We start from the raw sequence: 26,619 nt of genomic DNA on the forward strand, positions 1-26,619 counted from the left end.
AAGTAAAAAAAATCCACGTTAGACATAGGAACATCGGAACAGGGGGAGGCCATTCAGCCCCCCGAGCCTGTCGCCCCATTCAATGAGATCATGGCTGATCTGGGACCTAACTCCATATACCTGTCTTTGGCCCGTATCCCTTAATACCTTTGGTTATCAAAAATCTATCAATCACAGATTTAAAATGAACAATTGACCCAGCAACAACTGCCGTTAGCGGAAGAGAGTTCCAAACCTTTCCCACCCTTTGTGTGTAGAAGTGTTTCCTAACTTCACTTCTGAAAGATCTGGCTCTAATTTTTAGGCCATGTCCCCTTGTCCTGAACTCCCAACCAGCGGAAATAGTTTGTCTCTGTGTACCCTATCGGTTCCCCTTAATATCTTGTAAACTTCAATCAAATCACCCCTTAACTTTCTATATTCCGAGTTTTTCACCATTGGGAAAGTACGCTGATCTATCCTTTTTAGATCCAAAGTGGATGACTACTGTATTAATGGTGCCCATCAAAATGTGCCCTTGTGTGACTCTTTCAGGTGGGGGTGATTGACCAAATTGTAATAGGCCCTCGTGGCAATAAATCCATCAGTTCTGTCATTGGGTAGAAATTGTGGAGCTTGAGGTTAATTGGCTCAATGTGACTGCAGGTTGTGTGTATAAAAGGTGCTTGTTGATGGGTGCAGGGATAGTTGAGTTGTTTAGTATCATGGGGGATTTTGTAGTGAGGGGTTTGCTCCCAGTGCTGGTGTTAGTTGGAGCTGTTTGTTCCTCTGATATTTGGCAACAGTTTGGGGGCCAGAGGTTTCCATGGAGAAGAGTAAAAGCCACCCCTGGGCCTCAGAGAGTCCCTTCTCCTGGGTCTCCCTTTGGCTCCGGTTTCAGTGTGTCTGAGGGGCGCAGTGTGTCTCCACTGCAGACTGTGAGGGTGCAGTGTGGAGAGCACAACCTGCTGGTCAGGGTACAGATGGATTTATTTGGGACCAGGCACCTGATTAAAGCTGCTGACCTGACCCTGGGGACGGCAGGTTGTCGGCCAACCGGGATCTACTCTCAGAACCACACTGTCCTCTTTGATTATGGGCTGCATGAGTGTGGCAGCAGAGTGAAGGTAATGTGATTCCTCAACTCTTGCTCTAAGCTTGGAGTATGGATTAGACCCAACTCTTTATTCCTACCTTTGGTGAAATGTCATTGATGAGGAGATTCCTGTCTCCTGCTTTTAAATCCTCAGACTTGTGTTGAATTATGCATTGTCCTTGGCTTTAACTGGTCTTCCTGAGTCTCCAACCTTGTGATCTTGGCCCTATTGGCCTTGAGCCTTCACTTAGTTCTTCAAACTTTTCCTTCCATATATCCTGTCTTGTGGATTTTCAGGTCACTGGGGATTCAGTTTAATGGTTCAGTTATCTACAATATTCAATGTTTTTTCTCCCACTCTCCGTGTAGAATACAGAGGAGCTGCGATTTAAATGAGGATTTAATCTTGTTCTCTTTATTGCTCCAAATTATCAACCTGTGGCTCCTTTTTTATTGAAGTGAAGCTGTCCTTTCATTGAATCTTTTATTCTGTTTAATTGTCTTGTGCTTGCAATCCCCCTCCTTGCATTAGCTACTGAGGCTGCACAACTTCCAACCACCTGAGTAGAATGTTGTCCATTTCTGAACCTGATGTCTTTCAGATGTCTGGAGATTTCCTGGTCTATGCCACCCACCTGAACCACACCCCCAAGGCCCATGGATCTGTCATTGTGAGAACTAATGGAGCTCTCGTTCCCATTGAGTGCCACTATTTTAGGTAAGATTCTTTACACTGTCGCAAATAACGTCTACAGCTGGTGTAGTTCTCTGACCTTGTCCTAAAATGGCTCCATTGTCTTTCCAGGAAGGGCAATGTGAGCAGTAACCCGATCAAGCCCACCTGGATCCCGTTCAGCTCCACCAAGTCTGGAGAGGGGCTTCTGTCATTCTCTCTGCGCCTAATGAACGGTATGTGATGGGTGGATGGGGAATGACTTCCTGTAGTCACCCACTGGCAGTTGTACCCAGTCTCCAACCCTTGTCCCTCTTGTACTTCAGATGACTGGCTCACAGAGCGCACCTCGACTGTCTACTACCTGGGTGACCTCATTCACATTGAGGCCTCTGTTTCAATGACCAACCACATGCCCCTGAAGCTCTACATTGATCGCTGTGTCGCTACGTTGAGCCCAGACGAGGACTCCGCCCCGAGATACAGCATCATTGACTACAATGGGTAAGGAGCACTCTGCTTTCTCCAGTTGGTCCTGTCTCAATGGCTTCTCTTGATTCACTCAATGTCCCTTTTTTTTTTTTTTTAATTATTTCTTCAGTTGCCTCCTGGACAGCAAAGCTGAGGACTCCTTCTCAACCTTCGTGTTGCCAAGAGACGGGCGTGAGCTGGACAAGCTCCACTTTGACCTGGATGCCTTCCGCTTCTTTGGAGATGACCGTTCCTTGGTAAGAGGAAGCCGACCATTGCAAAGTATTTACAGCCATTCTGCATAACTGGCTTGTGCTCCACATGAGTGTCCTCACACCCCTCTTCATCTAACTCCAACATATCCTTCTATTCCTTTCTCCCTCATGTATTTATCTAGCTTCCCCTTAAATGCATCTACATTATTCACCTCAACCACTCCGTGGTAACGAGTTCCACATTCTCACCACTCTCTGGGTAAAGAAGTTTCCCCTGAAATCCCTCTGCTGTATATCCTGTGATCCTATGAATCACTAACATTAACCACTTTTCTCTGTTTCTAGCCAGCTTGCTATCCATTCTGCTACTTGTCCCCTGAATCCACCTGTTCATTGAGTTCCCAAGTTGGGAGGGAGTCACTATATAATGACTTGTGTTGACTGTGTCCCTCAGATTTTCATCTCCTGTCACCTGAAGGTTGCTGCAGTGGATCGGAGAGATTCCATGAGCAAAGCTTGTACTTTCCAGAAGATGCAGAATGTGTAAGTGCCCCCTCTCTCCCTCAGGGATGTGTTGTGTGGGGAAGTGATGCCCAACCTGATTGTGAAACTGATTCTCTTGTTTAGCTGGGCTCCATTGGAAGTATCCAACAATGACGTTTGTGCCTGTTGTCACTTGGGCAACTGCAGTGCCACAAGGGAGTTTGGATTTGATTCCAGAGGAAGGAGGGATCTTGTACCTGAAGCTGGTAGGACATTGATTCTCTAGATGTTGGAGGTTGCCCTTTACCCTCTCTAACTGGAATGTTTGATATTGCAGGGAGTGATGCTGAATTGAAGTGGGAGGGTGAGGCCTCCCTTGGACCCCTGGTCATTCTGGACACTGATGTGACAGACCTGGCAACCGAGTCCCTTAATGAGGTTGAGCAACGGATGGAGGAGAGGTCTCCAGGTGGTGAGTTGGCCGACTGCTAGTTTCCATTTCCCCCTCAGTATTTCTTTCACTCACTGTTGGTTTCTCATTGCTGTTTAGGTGCTGAGTCTGAGGTGGTCCTGATGGTGGCCCTGACTGTGACTGCTGTGTCTCTGATCTCTGCTTCTTTGATCGCCTTGTTCCTGTACAGGAAACACAAGCAAACCCTGCGCAACAACTTGTGATTAATAAAGTGGTGAAATTAGCAAATCTGTCATGGTTATTGCTTACATTTGGTCATTGATCAAGGCTGGGGATTTGCATTCTGAATATGGGAAGTTTTCCATATTTATTTACTTCCATTAATGATTCTTGACCCAGTGGCATGCCTGCTGAGTGTATTTAATCTTTTCACCGGATATCAGGCTACTGGGGTATGTGCCCCATTTCACTAGTTTATTAACAGCAACTTGGAAGTGTTTGCCTGGAGCGAGTTATCTTGGCCTGCTGTTTGTCCCTTGTTAAGGAGCTTTGTGGGGCTCTTGTGGTGTGAGGTTAGTGGGACTGATTATTGAGCCCCATGAAATTGCAACGTTCCTGGAAATTTTAATGCTGGGATTAGTTTATTACTAGAAGTGGAGGTTCTTTCGTCCTCTATAACTGACTGGGATAATAAGTCTAAATGGGGTAGATGTCCATATTCTAAAAATGATAGAGGCACTAGCGAGGGTGCAAATCATTTACTAGGATGATACCAGAACTGAGATTATACTTATTAGGAAAGATTGACCTGTTTGGGTTGCCTTCTCTAGGAAAGAGAAGGCTGCGGGTGTTTAAAATTACGACTGGGTTCAAGAGGTTAGATATAGATGTTTCCACTTGTGGGCAAGACCAGAACTAGGGGCCTGTAACTACAAGGTAGTAACTAACTAATGACTCCAATGGTGAATTCAGGAGAAACTTCTTTACCCAGAGAGTGGTGAGAATGTGGATCTCGCTATCACGGAGTGGTTGAGGCGAATGGTGTAGCTGCATTTAAGGGGGAGCTCTAAGCATGAGGGAGGAAGGATATGCTGTTTGGGTGAGATGAAGGGTGGGAGGAGGCTCGTGTGGAGCATAGACTAGTTGGACTGAATAGCCTGTTTCTGTGCTGTCGATGGCTTGTTAACCTGCAGGATTAGTCACCTGAGGAATTGCATCTCTGAAGGCCCCTTAAATGGCTTTCGGTGTTGGCCGTGGCTCAGTGGACAGCACTCTAGCCTGGGTCGGAAGGTCGTAGGTTCAAATCCCACTATAGAAACCTGGAGTACAAAATCCAGGCTGACACTCCCAGTGCTGCACTGTCGGAGGTGCCATCTTTTGGATGAGAAGTTAAAGTGAGGCCACTCCTGCCCCCTCGGGTGGATGTAAAAGATCCTATGGCACTGTTGGAAGAGCAGCAGGGGAGTTCTTCCCTCTGACCAATTGTTATCCATCAGCCAACATCATAAGATGATCTGGCCGTTATCGCATTGCTGTTTGTAGGCTCTTGATGGGCTGCCATGTTTCTGACAACAGTGACTACATTTCAAAAGTAATTCATTGGTTATGAAATGCATTTTTCAATTTGTTCATGGGATGTGGGTGTCACTGGCAAGGCCTGCATTTATTGCCCATCCCTAGTTAGCCTTGAGAATGTGGTGGTGAGCTGCCTTCTAGTTCAGTTGGTCAGTGTGCTGTTGGGGAGTTCTAGCATTTTGAACCAGTGACTATGATGGATCGATGATACTTGCAAGTCAGGATGGTGTGTGACTTGAAGGGGAACTTTGGGGTGGCGGTGTTCCCATGCACCTGCTGCCCTTGTCCTTCTAGGTGGAAGAGGTCGTGGGTTTGGGCGGTGCTGCCGAAGAAGACTTGAGTTGCTGCAGTGTATCTTGTAGATGGTACACACTGCTGCCATGGTGTGCTGGTGGTGGAGGGAGTGAATGTTTAAGGTGTTGGTGGGACAGCTTGAATCTGGGTATGGTGCTGTATAAATAAAAGATTGTTCTTTCTAAACATCTGACGTCAGTGGGACCTACAATAAAAAATAATTATGCCTAACCAACATACTAGGTCCCCAAATGGGGCTTCAGTTGCCGTACTGGATCTCCAACAGCAGGTGGGGATAAATCACACCAAGTTAACGAGCGCACTTCTGTGTATCTCGTGGCGACCCTGGTCAGTGAATGCTGGCTGAAATCTGCAGTAGAACTGTCAATGTTTAACCACTTACATTTATGTAGCCCCTTCAACGTACTGAAATGTCCAAAGGTGCTTCACAGAAGCCCTATCGAATAAAATTTGACACCAAGCCACATACGGAGATATTAGGGCAGATGACCAAAAGCTTGGTGAAAGAGGGAGGTTTTAAGGAGCACTGGAGAGGTTTAGGGAGGGAATTCCAGAGTTTGGGGCCCAGGCTGCTGAAGGCAAGGCTGCCAATGGTGGAGCGATGTTTCTATGTCATAGATAGGAGCAGCAGTAGGCCATTTGGCCCCTTGCACCTGCTCCGCCATTCAATGCGATCATGGTTGATCATCTAACTTCAGTACCCTGTCCCTGCTTTCTCCCCATACCCCCTTGATCCATTTAGCCATAAGAAATATCCTACTCCTTGAATATATTTAATGAATTGGCCTCTACTGCCTGCTGTGGTAGAGAATTCCACAGGTTCACCACTCTCTGGGTGAAGAAATTCCTCCTCATCTCAGTCCTAAAAGGCCTACCCCTTAGGCTGTGACCGCTGGTTTCGGATTTCCCGACAATCGGGAACATCCTCCCTGCAGCTAGTCTGTCCGGTCCTGCCAGAATTTTATAGGTTTGAATGAGATCCCCTCTCATTCTTCTAAACTCCATAGAGTACAAGCCCAATCTCTCCTCATATGTCATTCTTGCCATCGCAGGTATCAGCCTGGTGAATCTTCGCTGAACTCCTTCCATGGCAAGAATATCCTTCCTCAGATAAGGTGACCAAAACTGCACACAATACTCAAGGTGTGGTCTCAATAAGGCCCTGTACAACTGCAGCAAGACATCCTTGTTCCTGTACTCAAACTCTCTCGCTATGAAGGTCAATATACCATTTGCCGCCTTAACCACCTGCTGCACCTGCATGCTTACCTTGAGCGACTGATGCACAAGGTCACTCAGGTCTCGTTGCACTTCCCCTTCTCCCAATCTATTGCCATTCAGATAATCTGCCTTCCTGTTTTTGCCACCAAAGTGGCTAACCTCACATTTATCCACATTATATTGCTTCTGCCCAATCACCCAACCTGTCCAAATCATCCTGTAGTTTCTCGGCATCCTCCTCACAGCACACACGCCCAGCCAGCTTTGTGTCGTCTGCAAATTTGGAAATATTACATCTAGTTCCCTTGTCTAGATCATTAATATATATTGTGAATAGCTGGGGTCCAAGGACCGATCCCTGCAGTACCTCACTAGTCACTGCCTGCCACTTGGGGGAAAAAGACCCATTTATTCCAACTCTTTGCTTTCTATCTGCCAACCAGTTCTCTATCCAAGTCAATACCTTGCCCCCAATCCCATGTGCCTTAACTTTACACGCTAATCTCTTATGTAGGACCTTATCGAAAGCCTTCTGAAAGTCCAAATACACCACATCCACTGGTTCTCCCTTATCTATTTTACTAGTTACATCCTCAAAAAATTCTAGTAGATTAGTCAAGCAGGATTTACCTTTTGTAACTCCATGTTGACTTTGTCCGATCCTGTCTCTGTTTTCCAAGTGCTCTGCTATTACATCTTTTATAATGGACTCTAGCATTTTCCCCACTACCGATGTCAGGCTTACCGGTCTATAATTCCCCATTTTCTCTCTACCACCTTTTTTGAATAGTGGGGTCACATTAACTACCCTTCAATCCATGGGAACTGTTCCAGAGTCCATCGAATGTTGGAAGGTGATCAGCAATGCATCTACTATTTCTAGGGCCACTTCCTTAAGTACCCTGGGATGTAGATTATCAGGCCCTGGTGATTTATCGGCCTTCAATCCCATCAATTTCCCTAACACCATTTCCCTACAGATACTGATTTCTTTCAGTTCCTCCCTTTCGTCGGACCCCATAGCCCTGTATCAATCCCAAACTAATCCCACTGCCCCGCTCTCTCCCCATAGCCCTGGATCAATCCCAAACTAATCCCACTGCCCCGCTCTCTCCCCATAGCCCTGTATCAATCCCAAACTAATCCCACTGCCCCGCTCTCTTCCCCATAGCCCTGGATCAATCCCAAACTAATCCCACTGCCCTGCTCTCTCCATAACCCTGTATCGATCCCAAACTCACCCTTGCCTCTGACTTAGACGGTTGTGGATTTAAGCCCCACTCCAGAGACTCGAGCATAATAATCTAGGCTGACACCCCAGGGCAGGACTGAGGGAGTGCTGCACTGTCGGAGGTGCCGTCTTTCGGCTGCAATACTAAACTGAGGCCCCGTCTTCCCTCTCAGACGGACGTAAAAGATCCCACGGCCACTATTTCGTAGAAGAGCAGGGAGTTATCCCCAGGTGTCCTGGCAAATATTTATCCCTCAATCAACATCACTAGAAACAGATGACCTGGTCATTATCACGTTGCTGTTTGTGGGAGCTTGCTGTGCGCAAATTGGCTGCCATGTTTCCTACATTACAACAGTGACTGCACTCCAAAAAGTACCTCATTGGCTGTAAAGCGCTTTGGGATGCCCTGAGGCTGTGAAAGGCGCTATATAAATACAAGTCTTTATTTCTTTCTTTTACAGGCGACTTTGGGCCGATGGTTCCCAAAGCTCCAACCAATGGGGGCACTTTGGTTTGGTTTTTGGTTGATGACATCACCCAATGTCTTCCTATTGATGGTTTTGGAGAAGGTCAACCCAATCTCTGCCTCTTTCTTTATCATAGGCAACGGCCTATTAATAGTCAACCACGTGCTCCCTTTTTAAAGGGTCGCAAACGATAAGGTCTGTAAATTAACATAAATTTGAAAGGAACCTTAACAAATCAAATTAAAATTTGGTTGCCGGGGGTGATGATGCATTCTATTCTCCGCGGCGCCCACCAGTCGCGGAAGGCCTCAAGCGTGCCAGTGGATACCGCGTACTCCATAGCCAGGGCCACCCGGGCGCGAACGTGGCCGCGGAAGAGAGGCAGGCAATCGGGCAGCTCTTTCCCACCCTCTTTCCAGTTGCCTGTTGGACAGCCGAGGCGAAAACTCCCTTTCGCCTTTTGTGTCGCCGCGAGATCACCGGGACAAGCTCCGCTTCAACCTGGATGCGTTCTGCTTCTTTGAGGATGCCAGGGACCTGGTAAGAGTTGGCCAGATGTTGGAAGGTAAGACGGTGAGCGTTGACGCTGAGTAACTCCTGGATGTGTCTCCTGCAGATCTTCATCAGTTGCCACCTGAGAGTAGCTGCAGCAGATCAAAGGCCGGATTCGGTCAACAAAGCCTGTTCCTTCCAGAAGCCAGCCAACCGGTGAGAGGAATCTACCCCCGAATGGTGGACCTCTTTCTTTTTGGCGTATGGATGCATTCTGACCAATGGCTTGCTTCCTTGTTTAGATGGTCCCTGGTGAACGAGTTGGGCCTGTCCCTGGTGGAAGGATCCAATGAGGTTTGTGCCTGTTGTGATGGGGGCAACTGCAGGGGCGAGAGATTGCAATCTGGAGGAAGACCACACTCCAGGGGCAGGAGGGAGGTCCCATCTGAGCTTGGTATGTTGTGATGGTTGTGGTAAACCACTGCTAACTCTGTACATGTCTGTGTGGTAAACCATTGTTAACTCTGTACATGTCCGGGCATGTCTCCGCCCCTGGCTCCACCCCTAAGCCCGGGTATAAAGGTGACTCACCACCCTTCCCCCGGGAGCTCTTAGGATGGATCCACTAGCAGAGGCATGCTCCAGTTCTTAGTCAAAAAAAGCCTACTTCGTATAAGTTCAACTCGTAGTCTTTGGTGTTGTTGATAGTGCATCAATTTTATTGACTAAATTTTCGACATGGAGCAAATCTTGAAGCCGGAACGTTTAGACCTGGATCCTCAAGCAGCAGATGCAGCCAATAACTTTGAACACTGGCTGAGCTGTTTCGAAGCCTTCCTGGAGGCCTCCAGCACTACCGTCACTACAGATGACACGAAACGGCTTGTCTTGAACTCACGGGTGAGCCACCGAGTCTACTCGATCATCCGAGACGCCACAACTTACGCGGCCGCCACCGCGACGCTAAAGGAACAATACGTGAGGCCTGTTAACGAGGTCTACACCAGACACCTCCTGGCTACCCGAAAACAGCGCCCCGGGGAATCGAGCGCCGAATATTTACTGGCACTGAGAGTCCTCGGCCGGGCCTGTAATTGCAAAGCGGTGACGGCCAAGGAATGCACGGAAGGCCTGATCCGAGACGCCTACGTAGCCGGCATCAGGTCCAACTATACACGGCAGAGGCTGCTGGAACAGAGGGGTCTTGACCTGCAGAAGACGGTGGCCCTCGCTAACTCGTTAGACGTGGCCCTCCAGAACATGGACGCCTACCCCCCTGACCGGATGGCCACGTGGATGTCACGGGAGCAGCCATCTTGGGACCTGGTAAGGCCACAAGCCGCCAGCAGCCCAACTACAGCTGCAATGACCAGAGGCCAGAAATGCTACTTCTGCGGCCAGGCCAAGCACCCCAGACAGCAATGCCCAGCAAAGGATGCGACCTGCTCCAAATGCGGCAAGAAAGGCCACTACGCAAGAGTGTGCAGGGCGAAATCGACCCCCAATTCCAGCAGCGCCACATGTGAACCGTGCAGGCCGCCATTTTGGACCCCACCAACCACGTGTGAGCCGTGCGGGCCGCCATTTTGGGCACCACCAGTCGCGGGGGAGCCGCCATCTTGGACACCATTTCGGGACCAGGCCCCCGGCCCGCGCTCTCCCTTCTTCTCCACTGTGGCTCAAAATGGCGTCTCCTGCGCTCTCCCTTCTTTTCCGCTGCAGCCCAAATGGCATCTCCCGCGCTTTCCTTTCTTCCCCCGCGGACGCAGCTCAGCCCTTGAACACCGGCCGCGCTCTGCGCGTTTTCCTGCCCGCCTCTCTCATTGACGCCGCTCGGTCCTGAACCCCGGCTGCGCCCTGTGTACTTTACCCTCTTTTTTTTTTTCTGTCGACGCCGCTCGGTCTTCAACCCCGGCTGCGCCCTGTGCGCATAACCCTCTCTCTTACCCCGTCGATGCTGCTCGGCCTTTTTCTGTGCCATCGGTCGGCTCCAGCCGCCGCTGTCCGGGAAGGGTCTGCGCCGTACCAGCTGCCAGCCCGCTGCGCTGGATCGTCGCGACTGGAGAACCAAGCCCAGCTCTCCACAGCCGCCTCCTGCGATGCTCAAGTCCTCTCTGGATGGTCGACGCCCGCACTTCTGGATTCGGCCTTCCCCTTTCACTGCTCTCCAGGAGCGAATCCCTGGGAGGTGATGCAGAGTTGCAGGTAGGTTTGAATCCACTCGTAGCCAATGTTAAATCCGTGAATCTTGATGTATGGTGTCCTTCAATAAATCGACAGAGACTGCAGAGGAACAATCAACAGGTGTTTACTGGATGAGGGTTACTCTAAAACCAGTAGTACAGATCCCTACTCAGGGTTTATATACAGGTGTGGTCACTGCCGGTACTACAGTATACAGGAGCTGTAAAAGTAGTTCTCCCCTTAAAGGTACATACACTACAGTACCTGCCCTGGGAGTGTTTGATGGGACAGTGTAGAGGGAGCTTTACTCTATATCCAACCCGTGCTGTACCTGCCCTGGGAGTGTTTGATGGGACAGTGTAGAGGGAGCTTTACTCTGTATCTAACCCGTGCTGTACCTGCCCTGGGAGTGTTTGATGGGACAGTGTAGAGGGAGCTTTACTCTGTATCTAGTCTGTGCTGTACCTGCCCTGGGAGTGTTTGATGGGAGGAATATTCAGAGTTCTGGTACTTGCAGCAGTGGTAATTTATTAGATCTTATTATCATTTTAGGAGGGCAGGCTGACAGGAAGCTGCCTGACCTTAGCCAAGTCTCTGATTTACATCTGTCAGACAGTATCTCACATTGTCCTTTTTATCCTTCAGCGCCTCCCAATGAATCAGACAATAAATGGCTGTCATCATCTATCACCATGGAAACCCAGGCTCCCCTCCCCTTCCGGTTAACACATTCACGGCCAGAACTGGAGCCAAATGGAAGGTGGGAAGTTTGAGATGCTCTGTCGCCCCCCTGGGGTAATTGACGGACTATCTGAGGTCCTGTTGACCACAGGGTGGGACCTCTGAATCAGGTTATCACCTTGTACCCCATTTATATGATACATTAATAGTGCAAGAGCAACCCTGTGAAGTAACTGGGGCCTGGGTCCATCTCATTCTTGTTGTACCTGCCCTGGGAGTGTTTGATGGGACAGTGTAAAGTGAGCTTTACTCTGTATCTAACCCGTGCTGTACCTGCCCCGGGAGTGTTTGATGGGACAGTGTAGAGGGAGCTTTACTCTGTATCTAACCCGTGCTGTACCTGCCCTGGGAGTGTTTGATGGGACATTGTAGAGGAAGCTTTACTCTGTATCTAACCCATGCTGTACCTGCCCAGGGAGTGTTTGATGGGACAGTGTAGAGGGGGCTTTACTCTGTATCTAACCCGTGCTGAACCTGCCCTGGGAGTGTTTGATGGGACAATGTAGAGGGAGCTTTACTCTGTATCTAACCCGTGCTGTACCTGCCCTGGGAGTGTTTGATGAGACAGTGTAGAGGGAGCTTTACTCTGTATCTAACCCGTGCTGTACCTGCCCTGGGAGTGTTTGATGGGACAGTGTAGAGGGAGCTTTACTCTGTATCTAACCAGTGCTGTACCTGCCCTGGGAGTGTTTGATGGGACAGTGTAGATTGAGCTTAACTCTGTATCTAACCCATGCTGTACCTGCCCAGGGAGTGTTTGATGGGACAATGTAGAGGGGGCTTTACTTTGTATATAACCCATGCTGTACCTGCCCTGGGAGTAATTGCATCTGTGCAGATTTAATTCAGCATTCGTGTGTGTGTCTGAGAGAGTCTCTGTGTGCCTGTGTCTGTGTGTGTGTGAGTCTGTGTGTGTGTGTCTCTGTGCCTGTGTGTCTGTGATCAGGAGCAGGCAGTGTGAACATGGCTCCAGTCATTGTGACAGACTACTTCCCCCCCCTTCCAATCTGGTTTAAGTACATTAGCTGCTAAAAAAAGATTCCTAAAAGAGATTATTTGGGTTGACCTGTGTGTGCGTGTGTGTGCGGGAGCGGGGGGGGACGACTGGAGATGGATCGACCGAGGGAGGGGTGGGGGGGCCGAGCGACATGGATTGTCAATTTCTTAATGAAATGGTGCCGCGTGATACACGGGGTGAAATGTATAAGATGAAGAGTCTATCGACCGAGAGGTATTAAAAATGTGTGCGCTTGGGAGGGAGAAGCATTGGGAGCTAGGGTGGCCTCGCCATCACTGTTTCATGAAGGCTTGTGTCTGGGTGGATGTTTCGAAGGGGAAGAGAAAGAAAGACTTGCATTTATATAGCACCTTTCACGACCACCGGACGTCCCAAAGCGCTTTACAGCCAATGAAGTACTTTTTGAAGTGTCGTCACTGTTGAAATGTGGGAAACGCGGCAGCCAATTTGCGCACAGCAAGCTCCCACAAACAGCAATCTGATAATGACCAGATCATCTGTTTTTAGTGATGTTGATTGAGGAATAAATATTGGCCCAGGACACCAGGGAGAACTCCCCCTGCTCTTCTTCCAATAGTGGCCGTGGGATCTTTTACGTCTACCTGAGAGAGCAGACGGGGCCTCGGTTTAACATCTCATTCGAAAGACGGCACCTCCAACAGTGCAGCACTCCCTCAGCACTGCACTGGGAGTGTCGGCCTAGATTTTTGTGCTCAAGTCTCTGGAGGGGGCTGTAGTGTATGTGCCTTTAAGTCAGAACTACTTTTTACAGCTCCTGTATACTGTAGTACCGGCAGTGACCACACCGGTATATAAGCTTTGCACATGCCTCTGTACCCCAGTCTAGAGATTACCCTCCTCCAGTAAAGACCTGTTATTTGTTAATGTACAGGATCCATGTGATTATTTATCCACTGAACCACGGATCTAACAGTGGCGATGAGTGTCGATTCGAATCTACCTGCAACATACAAACAACAAAAAAATAGTCGAGGCCAGGAACACGGGCGTCGACCACGAGCAACCGCCCAGCAGTCAGGCAGAGATCCAACTTCGCTGGGGAGGCTGTGGAGAGCCGGGCTTGGTTCCCCATCCACAACGAGCAGTAAGAGACCGACGACAGGTCCAGCGCAGACCCTTCCCGAGCAGCGGCGGCTGGAGCCGACCGACGGCGGAGAGAGAGCCGAGCAGCGTCGACGGGGTAAGACAGAGGGTGAAGAGCGCAGGGCGCAGCCGGGGGTTGAACACCGAGCAGCGTCGAGGAAAATAAATCAAACCGGAGAGAGAGAGGGTAAGAAACAGCCGGGTTCTAGACTGAGCGGCGTCGAAAAATATCAAAAGAAGAACACGCAGAGCACAGCCAGTGCTCACGGGCTGAACAGGGTCCGCGGGGCGAAGCAAGGGGAGACGCCATTGAGCCGCGGAGAAGAAGGAAGAGCGCGGGAGGCGCCATTGAGCCGCGGAGAAGCAGGGAGAGCGCGGGAGACGCCATTGAGCCGCGGAGAAGAGGGAAGAGCGCGGGAGACGCCATTTTTAGAAGCCGCAGCGGAGAAGAAGGGCGAGCGCGGGAAGGAAGGAAAGCGCGGGAGACGCCATTTTGTGCTAGCGGAGAAGAAGGGGAAGCGCGGGAGGCGCCATTGGTGATAGTTAACACACAACCAAGGATGACGAAGAGTGGCAGTATCTCTACGCTCGACAATGAAGTCGAAGATTGGGCGACATATGTGGAACGTATTGAGGTGTACTGCAGGGCGAATGAAGTGCCAGATGCTAATAAAGCACTGGTTCTGTTAAATTCCATGGGTGCAAAAACTTATGGGTTACTGCGAAATCTAATAACCCCAGAGAAGCCAGTAAACAAGAATTTTGAAAGCATAGTAGAAATCCTACAGGACCACTTAAACCCCACACTGCTGCTGATAGCAGAACGATTTAAGTTCCATAAAAGGAACCAACACAAAGACGAAAGCAATGCTGAGTACCTAACGGAACTGCGCAAGCTATCGAAATACTGCCAGTTTGGAGCGGGACTAGCAGACACGTTAAGGAACAAGTTTGTGTGTGGGCTACAAAGTGTAGAAGCCGTTTCTGGGTTCCTATCAGAAAAGGACCTTACGCTGGACAAAGCTTTCACACGAAGCAGCCACAAGGGGCGCTGCAGAGATACAACGGAGACGGCAAGAATGTGGCACCAACGAAATGACCTATGGAACAGGGAAGTGCTATCGCTGCGGCAGAACAACACATGACCAGAAAGATTGTTGGTTCAAGGACCAAGTGTGCAGACAGTGTGGGAAAACAGGACACATAACAAGAGTCTGCAGGTCTGGGAAGAAAACCAACAGTAAGAAATCTCCACAGGAGAAGTACAAAAAGGTACGTCAGGTGATGGACAGTGGTTCAGACGAACAGAAAAGTGACACAGACTCCGGAAGCAAGGAGCTGGGTTGTCTGAAACGACATAATGTAACCAAAATGGAGGATCACCAGACTATCTGGGTTACACTCAAGATAGACGGAGTCCAAGTGGAAATGGAATTGGACACAGGGTCAGCTCTAACAGTCATAAATCAAAGAGACTACAAGCGGCTATTTTCACACATACCCTTGAAAGCTACAGAGATTGTCTTGAAGACGTATACGGGGCAAAAAGTCTACCCCAAAGGAAAAATAAGGGTGAAAGTGACATATAAAGGCCAGGAAATACCTAAAATGGATATATATGTATTGCCAAATGGAGGACCACCACTGCTAGGACGTGAATGGATCCGGAAGATACAATTAGATTGGCATTCCGTACAGGCACTGAAGGTTGAGGCCAAAAAGGATGACGACGTCACACCTGGACGACTGTCAAAAATGCTAACTGACGCAAAAGAAGTGTTCCAGGAGGGACTAGGAACACTAAAAGGAATAACAGCAACAATTAAAACAGAGGAAAATGCAAGCCCAAAGTTTCTGAAGGCCAGACCAGTGCCTTATGCGATCAGACCAGCTGTTGAAGCAGAGCTGGAAGGGTTGGAACGTTCAGGAGTACTGTCCAAAGTGGACTGGAGCGAGTGGGCTACACCCATCGTTCCTGTAATGAAGAGGTCATTGAGTAATACGCCTGGGGAACCAAAGAAGGTCTGCATCTGTGGGGATTTTAAGGTGACAGTGAACCCAGTCCTTCACACGGTGCAATATCCGCTTCCACGTATTGAGGATATTTTCGCCTCGCTATCTGGTGGTAAACGCTTCACCAAAATTGATCTAGCCCAGGCGTACTTGCAAATGGAGGTAGAAGAAGCTTCGAAACATTACCTTATGATCAACACTCATAAAGGTCTCTATCAATACAACCGGCCGATGTTTGGAGTAGCCTCGGCTCCGGCTATCTGGCAAAGGGCGATGGATCAGGTCCTGCAAGGGATTCCAGGGACCCAGTGTTATTTGGACGACATCTTGGTCACGGGCGAAAATGACGGTGATCGCCTCGTTAACTTGGAGAAGGTGCTCACTAGATTAAAGGAGTATGGGCTACGAGCTAATCGCCACAAGTGCGAGTTTTTCCAGAAACAGATCTCGTATTGCGGCCACGTCATCGATGAAGAGGGGTTACATAAGTCCCCTGACAAGATTGAGGCAGTAGTCAAGGCTCCAGCACCGGAAAATGTGTCACAACTGAGGTCGTTCCTCGGGCTGGTAAGCTATTACCACAAGTTCTTACCAAATTTGTCTACGGTATTACACCCGCTGAACACCCTACTACAAACAGGGGTACCATGGAAGTGGGATGACGAACGTAGACAAGCTTTCCAGAAGTGTAAAGAATTGATCACATCAAAAGAGGTGTTGGCCCATTTCAACCCAGCACCACCAATTCGTTTGGCATGTGATGCATCACCCTACGGCATTGGAGCGGTGCTGTCGCACAAATTCCCAGACGGGTTGGAAAGGCCAGTAGCCTTTGCGTCTCGGTCACTAACCTCAGCCGAGCGTAACTACGCCCAGATTGACAGGGAGGCCCTCAGCCAATATGGGGAGTAAAAAAATTCAACCACTATCTGCATGGGCAGAAGTTCACCTTGCTGACTGACCACCAACCACTTGTCTCCATCTTTAGTCCTAAGAAGGGCGTGCCAGTAATGACTGCACAGCGGTTACAAAGATGGTCCCTGTTTCTAGGGGCGAATCAATATGAAATAGAATATAAAGGCACGAAACAGCATGGGAACGCTGATGGGCTATCGCGCCTGCCACTGCCTACTGTGGAGGAAGCACCAGCAGTGGATCCTATCGAGATATTTTATTCGTCGATAATTGAACGATTGCCAGTAACAAACGCGGATATAGAGAAGGAGACCCGCAATGATCCGACGCTGTCACGGGTATATGAATTGACGGTGAGGGGATGGCCAACACATGGCGTCTCACTGTTGCCAGCATTCTCATCCGGAAGAGAACAGCTGTCAGTATGCCAGGGGACAGTGACGTGTGGATCCAGAGTGGTGATTCCACCCAAGTTAAGGGAGAGAGTGCTAAATGAGCTACATGAAGGTCATCTGGGGGGAGTGAAAATGAAAAGTCTTGCTAGGGCTTATGTGTGGTGGCCGGGAATCGATCAACAAATCGAAGACCTAACTAAGAGCTGCTTAGGATGCCAGAAGGTCCAAAATGCACCACCACATGCCCCTCTACACCCATGGGAGTGGCCCTCCTCTCCATGGCAACGGGTGTACATTGATTTCGCTGGTCCATTCATGGACTCAATGTTCTTAATAGCAGCGGATGCTCATTCAAAGTGGCCTGAGGTGATAAAGATGTCTTCAACCACTGCAGAGAAAACGATTGCAGTCCTAAGGACCATATTTGCCAGAAACGGCTTGCCAGAGCAGATCTGCTCTGATAATGGACCACAGTTTGTGTCCGACGAGTTCCAAAAATTCATGAAAAGGAATGGGGTAAGGCATTACACATCCGCCCCGTATCATCCAGCCACCAATGGATTGGCTGAGAGGTTCGTACAAACCTTTAAGAAGGCAATAAAGGCCATGTGCGACGAGGAAATTCCACTACAGCATAAGATGGACAATTTCTTATTAGCCTACCGAAATGCGACACATGCAGTTACCAACCAGACCCCGGCCATGATGTTCTTTAACCGAAGGTTGAGATCTCGTCTGGACTTGCTCAGACCAAATGTGCGAAGAAATGTTGAGGACAAACAATTCCAGCACATCAATGAGAAACCGACAAGGAGCTTCAATGTAGGGCAACCAGTCTTGGCCCGTGACTATCGAACAGAGAAATGGCAACCCGGAACGATATGCACAAGGCAGGGGCCATTAATGTACACAGTGGATGTCGGGGAGAACATTGTGAGACGCCACGTCGATCAGATCTTAGCGTCACAGGAACGCGTCAACCCCATGTCTCGAGTACCTGGGGATGAACCCGACATACCGGTAGCATCTACCTCAGAACCAGAGCAGTGGAACCCGATGAACTACTCGATGAAAAGGGGTCAGAATCGCCTCTGCACCAAGAACAAGAACCTCCGGAAAGGCGCTATCCCAAAAGGGTCAGGAAGCCGCCCCAAAGACTGAATCTATAAATGGACTATTGTTGTTTAATGTACATGTTAAAGTGTTAATTGTTATTTGAATATTAGGGGTACTACTAATCTAAAAGGGGAGGAATTGTAGTGTATGTGCCTTTAAGTCAGAACTACTTTTACAGCTCCTGTATACTGTAGTACCGGCAGTGACCACACCTGTATATAAGCTTTGCGCATGCCTCTGTACCCCCAGTCTTGAGACTACCCTCCTCCAGTAAAGACCTGTTTATTGTTAAGTTACAGCATCCGTGTGATTATTGAATAACAGCATCTCCTCAGAATCACGGATCTAACACTACCCCACCTCCCTTTCCTTTTTGCCTATCTGTCCTGAATATCGAATACCCCTGGATATTGAGTTCCCAGTCTTGGCCATCCTTGAGCCACGTTTCCGTAATCCCAACCAAATCGTATTCGTTTACCTCTATTTGCGCAGCCAATTCATCCACCTTATTACAAATGCTCCTCGCATTAAGACACAAAGCCTTCAGGCTTGTTTTTTTAACGCTCTTAGACCTATTAGAATTATTATCTACTGTGGCCATGTTTGATTTAAACCGTTGATTTCTCTGACTGCCACTTTTGTTTTTCTCCTTCCTATCTTTTGCTTTTATCCCTGTTTTCCTTTCCTCTGTCCCCCTGCTCAGGTTCCCAACCCCCTGCCATTTTAGTTTAATCCCCCCCGAACAGGCTTGTGTCTGGGTGGATGTTTCGAAGGGGAAGAGAAAGACTTGCATTTATATAGCACCTTTCACAACCACCGGACGTCCCAAAGCGCTTTACAGCCAATGAAGTACTTTTTGAAGTGTTGTCACTGTTGTAATGTGGGAAACGCAGCAGCCAATTTGCGCACAGCAAGCTCCCACAAACAGCAATGTGATAATGACCAGATCATCTGTTTTTAGTGATGTTGATTGATCGATAAATATTGGCCCCAGGACACCGAGGAGAACTCCCCTGCTCTTCTTCCAATAGCGGCCGTGGGATCTTTTATGTCTACCTGAGAGGGCAGACGGGGCCTCGGTTTAACATCTCATTCGAAAGACGGCACCTCCAACAGTGCAGCACTCCCTCAGCACTGCACTGGGAGTGTCGGCCTAGATTTTTGCGCTCGAGTCTCTGGAGGGGGCCTTGAACCCACAACCTCCTGACTCAGTGGCGAGAGAGAGTGCCGCCCACTGAGCCACGGCTGACACTCACACTAAATACTCAGCTCTCTAAAGATCGCGAGGCGCGAGTAAAAAAAAATGATCACACTCCCTGTCAGCCTAATGAGTGAAAGTATCAATAACCCAGGCTGTAGATCCTGGGCCTAGAGTCCATCCCCGGCCTGTGCTGAGTTAGCGGATCTCAGAGGAGCTGGCACTAGGGGGCGCCCTATATTGGGCCTCGGGTGCCCCAGGGCTAGGGCGAGGAAAGCCAGCAGCCAGGGTTCCTGTCGCTGATCACTGTGCGGTGACTCCCGCTGGGAATAGGGTGTGCGGCGCACACGTGCGTGCGTATGTGCACGCGTGTGCTTGGGCGTGCATTGCTTGCGTGGATTTCGAGTGGGAGCAGGATGGAGTTCAGACACGACGCCCTCCACTGTCAAATAGCCCACTTGCCCTCACTATCTAGGCTTGCACCCGAGCGAAGCAGTGGAGGGAGTTCGATGCCGGTGGGACCCACAGGATGATATCAGAAACAAGAGGTTGTAACAATCGGGAAAGATTGAACAGGCTGGGGCTCTTTTCACTAGAAAAGAGAAGGCTGAGGGGTGACCCAAGAGGTCTTTAAAATTATGAATGGGGTTCGATAGGGTAGACATAGAGAAGATGTTTCCACTTGTGGGGGAGACCAGAACTAGGGGCCATAAATATAAGATCGTCTCTAATAAATCCAATAGGGAATTCGGGAGAAACTTCTTTACTCAGAGGGCACGAACGGGGCGCCAAGCGCCTGAGCGCAGCGCTGCTAACGCCTCCCGCGAAATTCAGCGGGGGGTTAGCGGCGGCGGTAACCGGTAGCGCCCAGCGGCGCTGCGCCTCCAATGATGACATCATCAGCGTGCGCAGCGCCTTCACCCGCGCCCCCTGACCGACCACTGGCCGCTATGTCCGACAGGGTCGGCGGGTGCCGGGCGGCCATTTTATTTTTGTGGGCCGCCTGCCAGCACCTGCCCCCCACCCTCCCTCCTGCAGAGGGGGTGGGGCGGAGGGGGGTGCCGGCCGCGATCGGTCAGGGGAGGTAAAAGTAAAAGCTAAAAGTCGCGCCCCGGCGAAGTTAGCGCATAATAAGGTGGCGCGAGCCAATATTCCCCCCGGAGAGCGGCGAGCGTGTGGAACTCGCTACCGCAGGGAGTGGTGGAGGCGAAGAGCAGAGCCAGCATTTAAAGTGGAAGGCAGATAAACACACACACACACACAAAGAAACATTTTGCTCTGATAGGTTGAGATGAAGCCAGCCTGTTGCTGCTGCCGCTGCTGGTGGATTTTTTTATTCTCCTTTTTCTTTTTTTTTGCTGTTTGTCCTCTGCTGCGCTCCATAGCCAAAGCAGCTGGAGGGGGAGGAGTATGAGAGAGAAGCACTTCCCCTCAGACTGTGTGTGGCAGGAAGCAGCGGTCGGGGAGTCTGAGCCCCTGGGAGGTAGGGACTGGTCTGTCTGTGTGCTGGGTGCCTAGGGGGTGGGGGCAGGAGGGGCGAGACAGCGCCGGCAGCACCTTGAGCTCCTCTCGCTGAGTCGCTGCTGGTTCATTCTTAACAACAAAAACTTTTTAATTCAAGTTTTCTCCAGCGCCCCTCCCCCTGTGCAAGTAACAAGTTCACAATGAAACGATAGGACCGAGCATGCAGGAGGCTCGCTAACTATCAGGACACTGATAACCGGCAAAGGAACCAGAACCAGAGGCGGAAGGGAAAGGGAAGATGAGAATTTATTTTTGCCGTGGTCTGCAACGAGCTGCCTCAAAGGGCGGTGGAACAGATTCGGCAGTAACTTTCTAAAGGGGGAATTGGATCAATACTTGAAAAGGAAAAATTTACTGGGCTATAACGGGGGAAAGAGCAGGCGGTGGGGGAAGTGGGTCTTAACTGCAAAGCTCTTTCAGAGAAAGAAAGACTTGCATTTCTATAGCGCCTTTCACGACCACCGGCCGTCTCAAAGCGCTTTGCAGCCAATGGAAGTACTTTTTTTGAAGTGCAGTCACTGTTGTAATGTCGGAAACGCAGCAGCCAATCTGCGCACAGCAAGCTCCCACAAACAGCAATGTGATAATGACCAGATCATTAGTTTTTAGTGATGTTGATTGAGGGATAAATATTGGCCCCAGGACACCGGGGAGAACTCCCCCCGCTCTTCTTCCAAAGAGTGGCCGTGGGATCTTTTACATCCACCTGAGAGAGCAGACGGGGGCCTCGGTTTAACGTCTCATCCGAAAGACGGCACTTCCGACAGTGCAGCACTCCCTCAGCACTGCACTGGCGTGTAAGCCTAGCTTTAAGTGCTCAAGTACCTATGGGACTTGAACCCACGACCTTCTGACTCAGAGGCAAGTGTGCTTCTCACTGAGCCACAGCTAACATCAATGGGCTGAATGGACTCCTGTGCTGTGTGACTCTATTCTATAAAGTAACTGAGGATGTGTTAGGTAACAAATGAATTGAGGTAACGTGGGAATATAGGAAAGGGGGGTGGGGGAGGCCATTCAGCTCCTCGAGCCTGTTCAGCCATTCAGTTAGATCGTAGCTGATCTGTATACAAAGTAACTGAGGCTATGACAAGTAATAGATTAGCAATAAAGGGGGAGTCAGCCGTGTGTAGCAAGCTGATGTGTATTAAACCAAAGCTGCACCGTAGCGTTAAAGGCCCCTTGGCCAGCTGGCGGAAGTAGCCCGCAACCAGTCAATCCCCTCTGGTCCGCGCTGGGTTAATAAGTCTGAGCTGGGGCTGGTGTAACGAGGGGAGGCGGGGGGGCAGCTGGGGTCAAAGGTGGGGGGAGGTGAGCTCGGCGGGAAGATCCGCCGGGGTGCCCCGCTCCTGATCCGCTGACTCCCGCTCTGAAAGGGAGGACGGGATTGGGTCTGGCTGCGATGCCTCCCTTGGCCGAATGGCCGGTTTGCGCGCGAAGTGTGGCCATTTGGTGGGGTTAGGGGTGGGGGTGATGGTTGGCGAACTCTGGTACTCGTGGAACCCCTATCCCCCACAGCAAGAATGAGCACCTTCAGGGCAGGAGGGTGGGGGGGGGGGCGCGAAAGCCGGGGTGGGAATCTTGCCTTGCATGAGAGGGCGAAAACTGACTGCTGTGGCCAGTGGGACGAAGCCTGCCTTTGCTGAATATCCGAGCTTGCCCTGGATAACGTATCACCAGGGGGGACGGTGGGGAGGGAAAGTCTCCTTTCATATCAGACCCTTCCCCATTCCCTTGCGTTCAGGAGCTTAGCCTGTGAAGAGGGGAGGGCACTGGGCGAGGCCGTGAGTTAGCGGTGAGCCCATGCAATGTCCAACGTGCAGAACGTACACTCGCTCTGGGTAGAACCTGTAGTATGCAGTGTACAACGCCCGGTTACACAACACCTCCATTTTAAAATTCTCACCCTTGTTTTCAAATCCCTGCGTGGCCTCGCCCCCCCCCCCCCCCCCCCCCCCCCCCTCTCTATCTCTGTAACCTCCTCCAGCCCCACAAAGCCCCCGAGATCTCTGCGCTCCTCCAATTCTGACCTCTTGAGCATCCCACGATTTTAATCGCTCCACCATTGGCGGCCGTGCCTTCAGCTGCCTGGGCCCTAAGCTCTGGCATTCCCTCCCTAAACCTCTCCGCCTCTCTCCTTCTTTAAGACGCTCCTTAAAACCTACCTCTTTGACTAAACTTTTGGTCACCTGTCCTAATACGCCCACTCTTGCTCAGTGAGGCCCAATCACCGCCACCAGCAGTCGCCCCCTCAGTGTGAAAGGTCAGTAAAGAGTTTTCGGTATGTCAATTTTCTACCCCTTATTACCGCCCTCTCCCTCCCAAAGACACTGGCTGTGACAGCGGGTATGGCTCCCACAAGCCCTGGCTTCCCTCCAGCTCCTCGCTCAGACAGGTGCCTGCCGGCTGTTCGACCACAAAGGCATCACAGCCAAGCCTGATCCTGTCCCTCTACCTTAAATCAAACACGGCACAAGACTCCGCACCTTCTGGTCCGTTTGGCTCGGTACCGGGTTGGTTACGTCCTCTAACCGCAAGCGATTGTCCCTGAGGACAGGTTGGACTCTCGGATTTTGTTGTGAGTGCAGCGGGTTTGGGAGTCTGTCAGTCACAGCTCCGGCACACAGGGGCCGTGTGTGTGTGATCGGCAGCGGAGAGATTCACTCAACTGGATTTCATGGCTCAAGTGACCCTCTGACAGGAGCAGGTCCCCAAGGCACTGGCAAAGATAGAGCACAAACACTCACTCAAGGCGGTTAAAGGGACAGGATGCTCTCGCCGGGTGGTTAAAGGGGCAGGCCCCTCTTGCCGGGTAGTTAAAGGGGCAGGACCCTCTCGCGGTGAGTTAAAGGGATAGGCCCCTCTCGCTGGATAGTTAAAGGGGCAGGACCCTCTCGCGGTGGGTTAAAGGGACAGGCCCCTCTCGCCGGGGAGTTAAAGGGACAGGCCCCTCTCGCTGGATAGTTAAAGGGGCAGGACCCTCTCGCGGTGAGTTAAAGGGACAGGCCCCTCTCGCCGGGCAGTTAAAGGGACAGGACCCTCTCACCAGGCAGTTAAAGGGACAGGCCCCTCTTGCCAGGTGGCTTAAAGGGACAGGACCCTCTCGCAAGACGGTTAAAGGGACAGGACCCTCTTGCCGGGTAGGTAAAGGGACAGGACCCTCTCGCCAGGTAGTTAAAGGGACAGGCCCATCTCTTGCTGGGCAGTTAAAGGGACAGGTTTCTCTCTCTCCGGGCAGTGCTGACTGGGGCTGGGAGAGGGGCGGAGGGAGGAGGGGAGAGGGGCTGGGAGAGAGGGGAGGGAGGAGGGGGAGGGGGATGGGGGAGGGGGCTGAGGGAGGAGGGGAGATGGGGCTGGGGGAGGAGGGGGATGGGGGGGAGGGGCTGGGGGAGGAGGGGAGATGGGGCTGGGGGGAGGAGGGGGGAGGGGCTGGGGAGGGAGGGGAGATGGGGCTGGGGGAGGAGGATGGGGAGGAGGGGGGGGAGGGGCTGGGAGAGGAGGGGGATGGGGAGGGGGCTGAGGGAGGAGGGGAGATGGGGCTGGGGGAGGAAGGCTGTGGGGCTGGAAGATTCCAATCTCTAACGCGAGCCAACCTTTCGATTCGGCCCCACAGGAAAGGTGAGCCGAGAGGACGGCGATTCCCCATGAGACTGAGCCACAGGCCCTGAGGCAGGCGGGCAGAGCGCGAAATGATCGTCAGGACTGGACTCCTCCTCCTCCTCCTCCGGTGGGGCGGGCTCACTCTGGGCAGTGTGGTGAATTACGATCCGCTGGCATGGGACGAGAACGGCTACGTCCTCTACTGTCCGTGCATGGGTAAGTTGGGGCGGGGGACAGCGCGAGCTTACCATAATGTCCAGGGAGCGCTCTGCACCGGGATATAGGCCTCCAACCGTCAAGTCGCTCCCCGGCGCCCATCTCGCTTGGACGCCAGTTACCGCCCACGCTCCTGTATCTCTGGGTGAGCCGCCGCTCTTTCTGTACGCCTCGAAGGAGTGAGTGTTGGCTGGCTATTTGACTGTGGCGGGCGTCGCAGCTGCACCTCCATACCGACAGCCACACACAGGCTACTTTCCAGCAGCATAGTAATCATACAATCACAGAGCAGAGGAGGAGGGCCGTTCGGCCCATCGTGCCTGTGCCGGCTCTTTGAAAGAGCTCTCCAATTAATCCCACTCCGCCCCTGCTCTTTCCCCACCGCCCTGCAAATTTATTTCCCTTTTCAAGTATTTCTCCAATTCCCTTTTGATAAGTTACTATTGAATCTGCTTCCACCGCCCTTTCAGGCAGCGCGTTCCAGATCACAACAACTCGCTGCGTAAAAATAATTTCTCCTCATCTCCCCCTCTGGTTCTTTTGCCGATTATTTTAAATCTGTGTCCTCTGGTTACCGACCCTCCTGCCAGTGGGAAACAGTTTCTCCTTATTTACTCCAGCAAAACCCTTCATAAGAACATAAGAAATAGGAGCTGGAGTAGGCCATACGGCCCCTCGAGCCTGCTCCGCCATTCAATAAGATCACGGCTGATCCTCGACCTCAACTCCACTTTCCTGCCCGATCCCCATATCCCTTGATTCCCCGAGAGTCCAAAACCCCTTCATGATTTGGAACACCTCTATCAAATCTCCCCTTAACCTTCTCTGCTCTAAGGAGAACAACCCAGCTTCTCCAGTCCCTCCACGTAACTGAAGTCCCTCATCCCCGTACCATTCTAGTAAATCTCCCCCGCACCCTCTCCAAGGCCTTGACAGCCATCGGGAGTGGGAAGACCTGGTTTAATTCGTTGCCCGCCCTCTTTCAAAGGCAGTGAGAGCAGTTGTAGACCTCCCCCATTGGCAGGACCGGCGCACCAACGTCGGTGTTCTCGCTCAGGCCAACATCCCCAGCATCGAAGCTTTGACCACGCTCGATCAGCTCGATGGACGGGTCACACCGTTCGCATGCCCGATACGAGACTCCCAAAACAAGCGCTCTACTCGGAGCTCCGGCACGGCAAGCGAGCCCCAGGTGGGCAGAGGAAATGCTTCAAGGACCTTCTCAAAGCCTCCTTGAAAAAGTGCAACATCCCCACTGACACCTGGGAATCCCTGGCCCAAGACCGCACAAAGTGGAGGAGAAGCATCCGGGAAGGCGCCGGCCGAACACCTCGAGTCTCTTCGCCGGGAGCAAGCGGAAGCCAAGCGCAAACAGCGGAGGGAGCGCAGGTCAGCCCAAGCACCCCACACCCACCCGCCCCTTCAACCACCGTCTGCCCCGCCTGTGACAGAGACTGTAGGTCCTGCATTGGACTCATCAGTCACCTGAGAACTCATTTTTAATGTGGAAGCAAGTCATCCTCTGTTCCCGAGGGACTGCCTAAGAAGAAGACGACCTCTTCCAACCCCCGTACTGCGCCCCTCCTGGTGCGCAGGGCTTGCTGTGCCCGCCAGTGGCGCGGGTACTCCCAGAGCCGTCGGAGGGAGGGGCGGGGTGGTGCCCAAGCTGCGATATCGCTGAGACGTTTGCCCCTCTTGGGTTGGCGGGGTTTAAGGAGCTGGGTGTGGAATCTCAACTTGCAGCCTGAAATCACCGCTCTGGCGGTACGGTTATTGGGCAGTTGGCCCAGCCCTCCCTTTGCAAGATGAGCGGAGTTATCGAAGGAACTTGCATTTATGTAGCGCCTTTAGCATCGCAAGAAACGTTCCCTAGGCGCTTCACTGGGGCAATTAGCAAAACAAGGTCGTTTTTAAGGAGCGTCTTAAAGGAGGAGAGAGAGGCGGAGAGGTTTAGGGAGGGAA

General features: G+C 51.2%; 1 protein-coding gene across 1 annotated transcript; it reads left to right on the plus strand.

The window, feature by feature from the left end:
- The first annotated feature begins 652 nt into the window (after positions 1–652).
- On the plus strand, positions 653–8,853 carry LOC147090544 (zona pellucida sperm-binding protein 3-like). Its single transcript, XM_085977063.1, has 6 exons — positions 653–1,106; positions 1,678–1,793; positions 1,881–1,984; positions 2,075–2,252; positions 2,350–2,476; positions 8,758–8,853. Exons 1-6 carry the CDS (start codon positions 672–674, stop codon positions 8,851–8,853), a joined length of 1,056 nt encoding a protein of 351 aa, XP_085833189.1. The 5' UTR covers positions 653–671.
- Positions 8,854–26,619: the final 17,766 nt, after the last annotated feature.

This window comes from Somniosus microcephalus, unplaced genomic scaffold (assembly GCF_052327205.1).
Source record: "Somniosus microcephalus isolate GS21.2 unplaced genomic scaffold, FLI_Smic_1.0 unresolved_chr4, whole genome shotgun sequence".
NCBI lineage: Eukaryota > Metazoa > Chordata > Chondrichthyes > Squaliformes > Somniosidae > Somniosus > Somniosus microcephalus.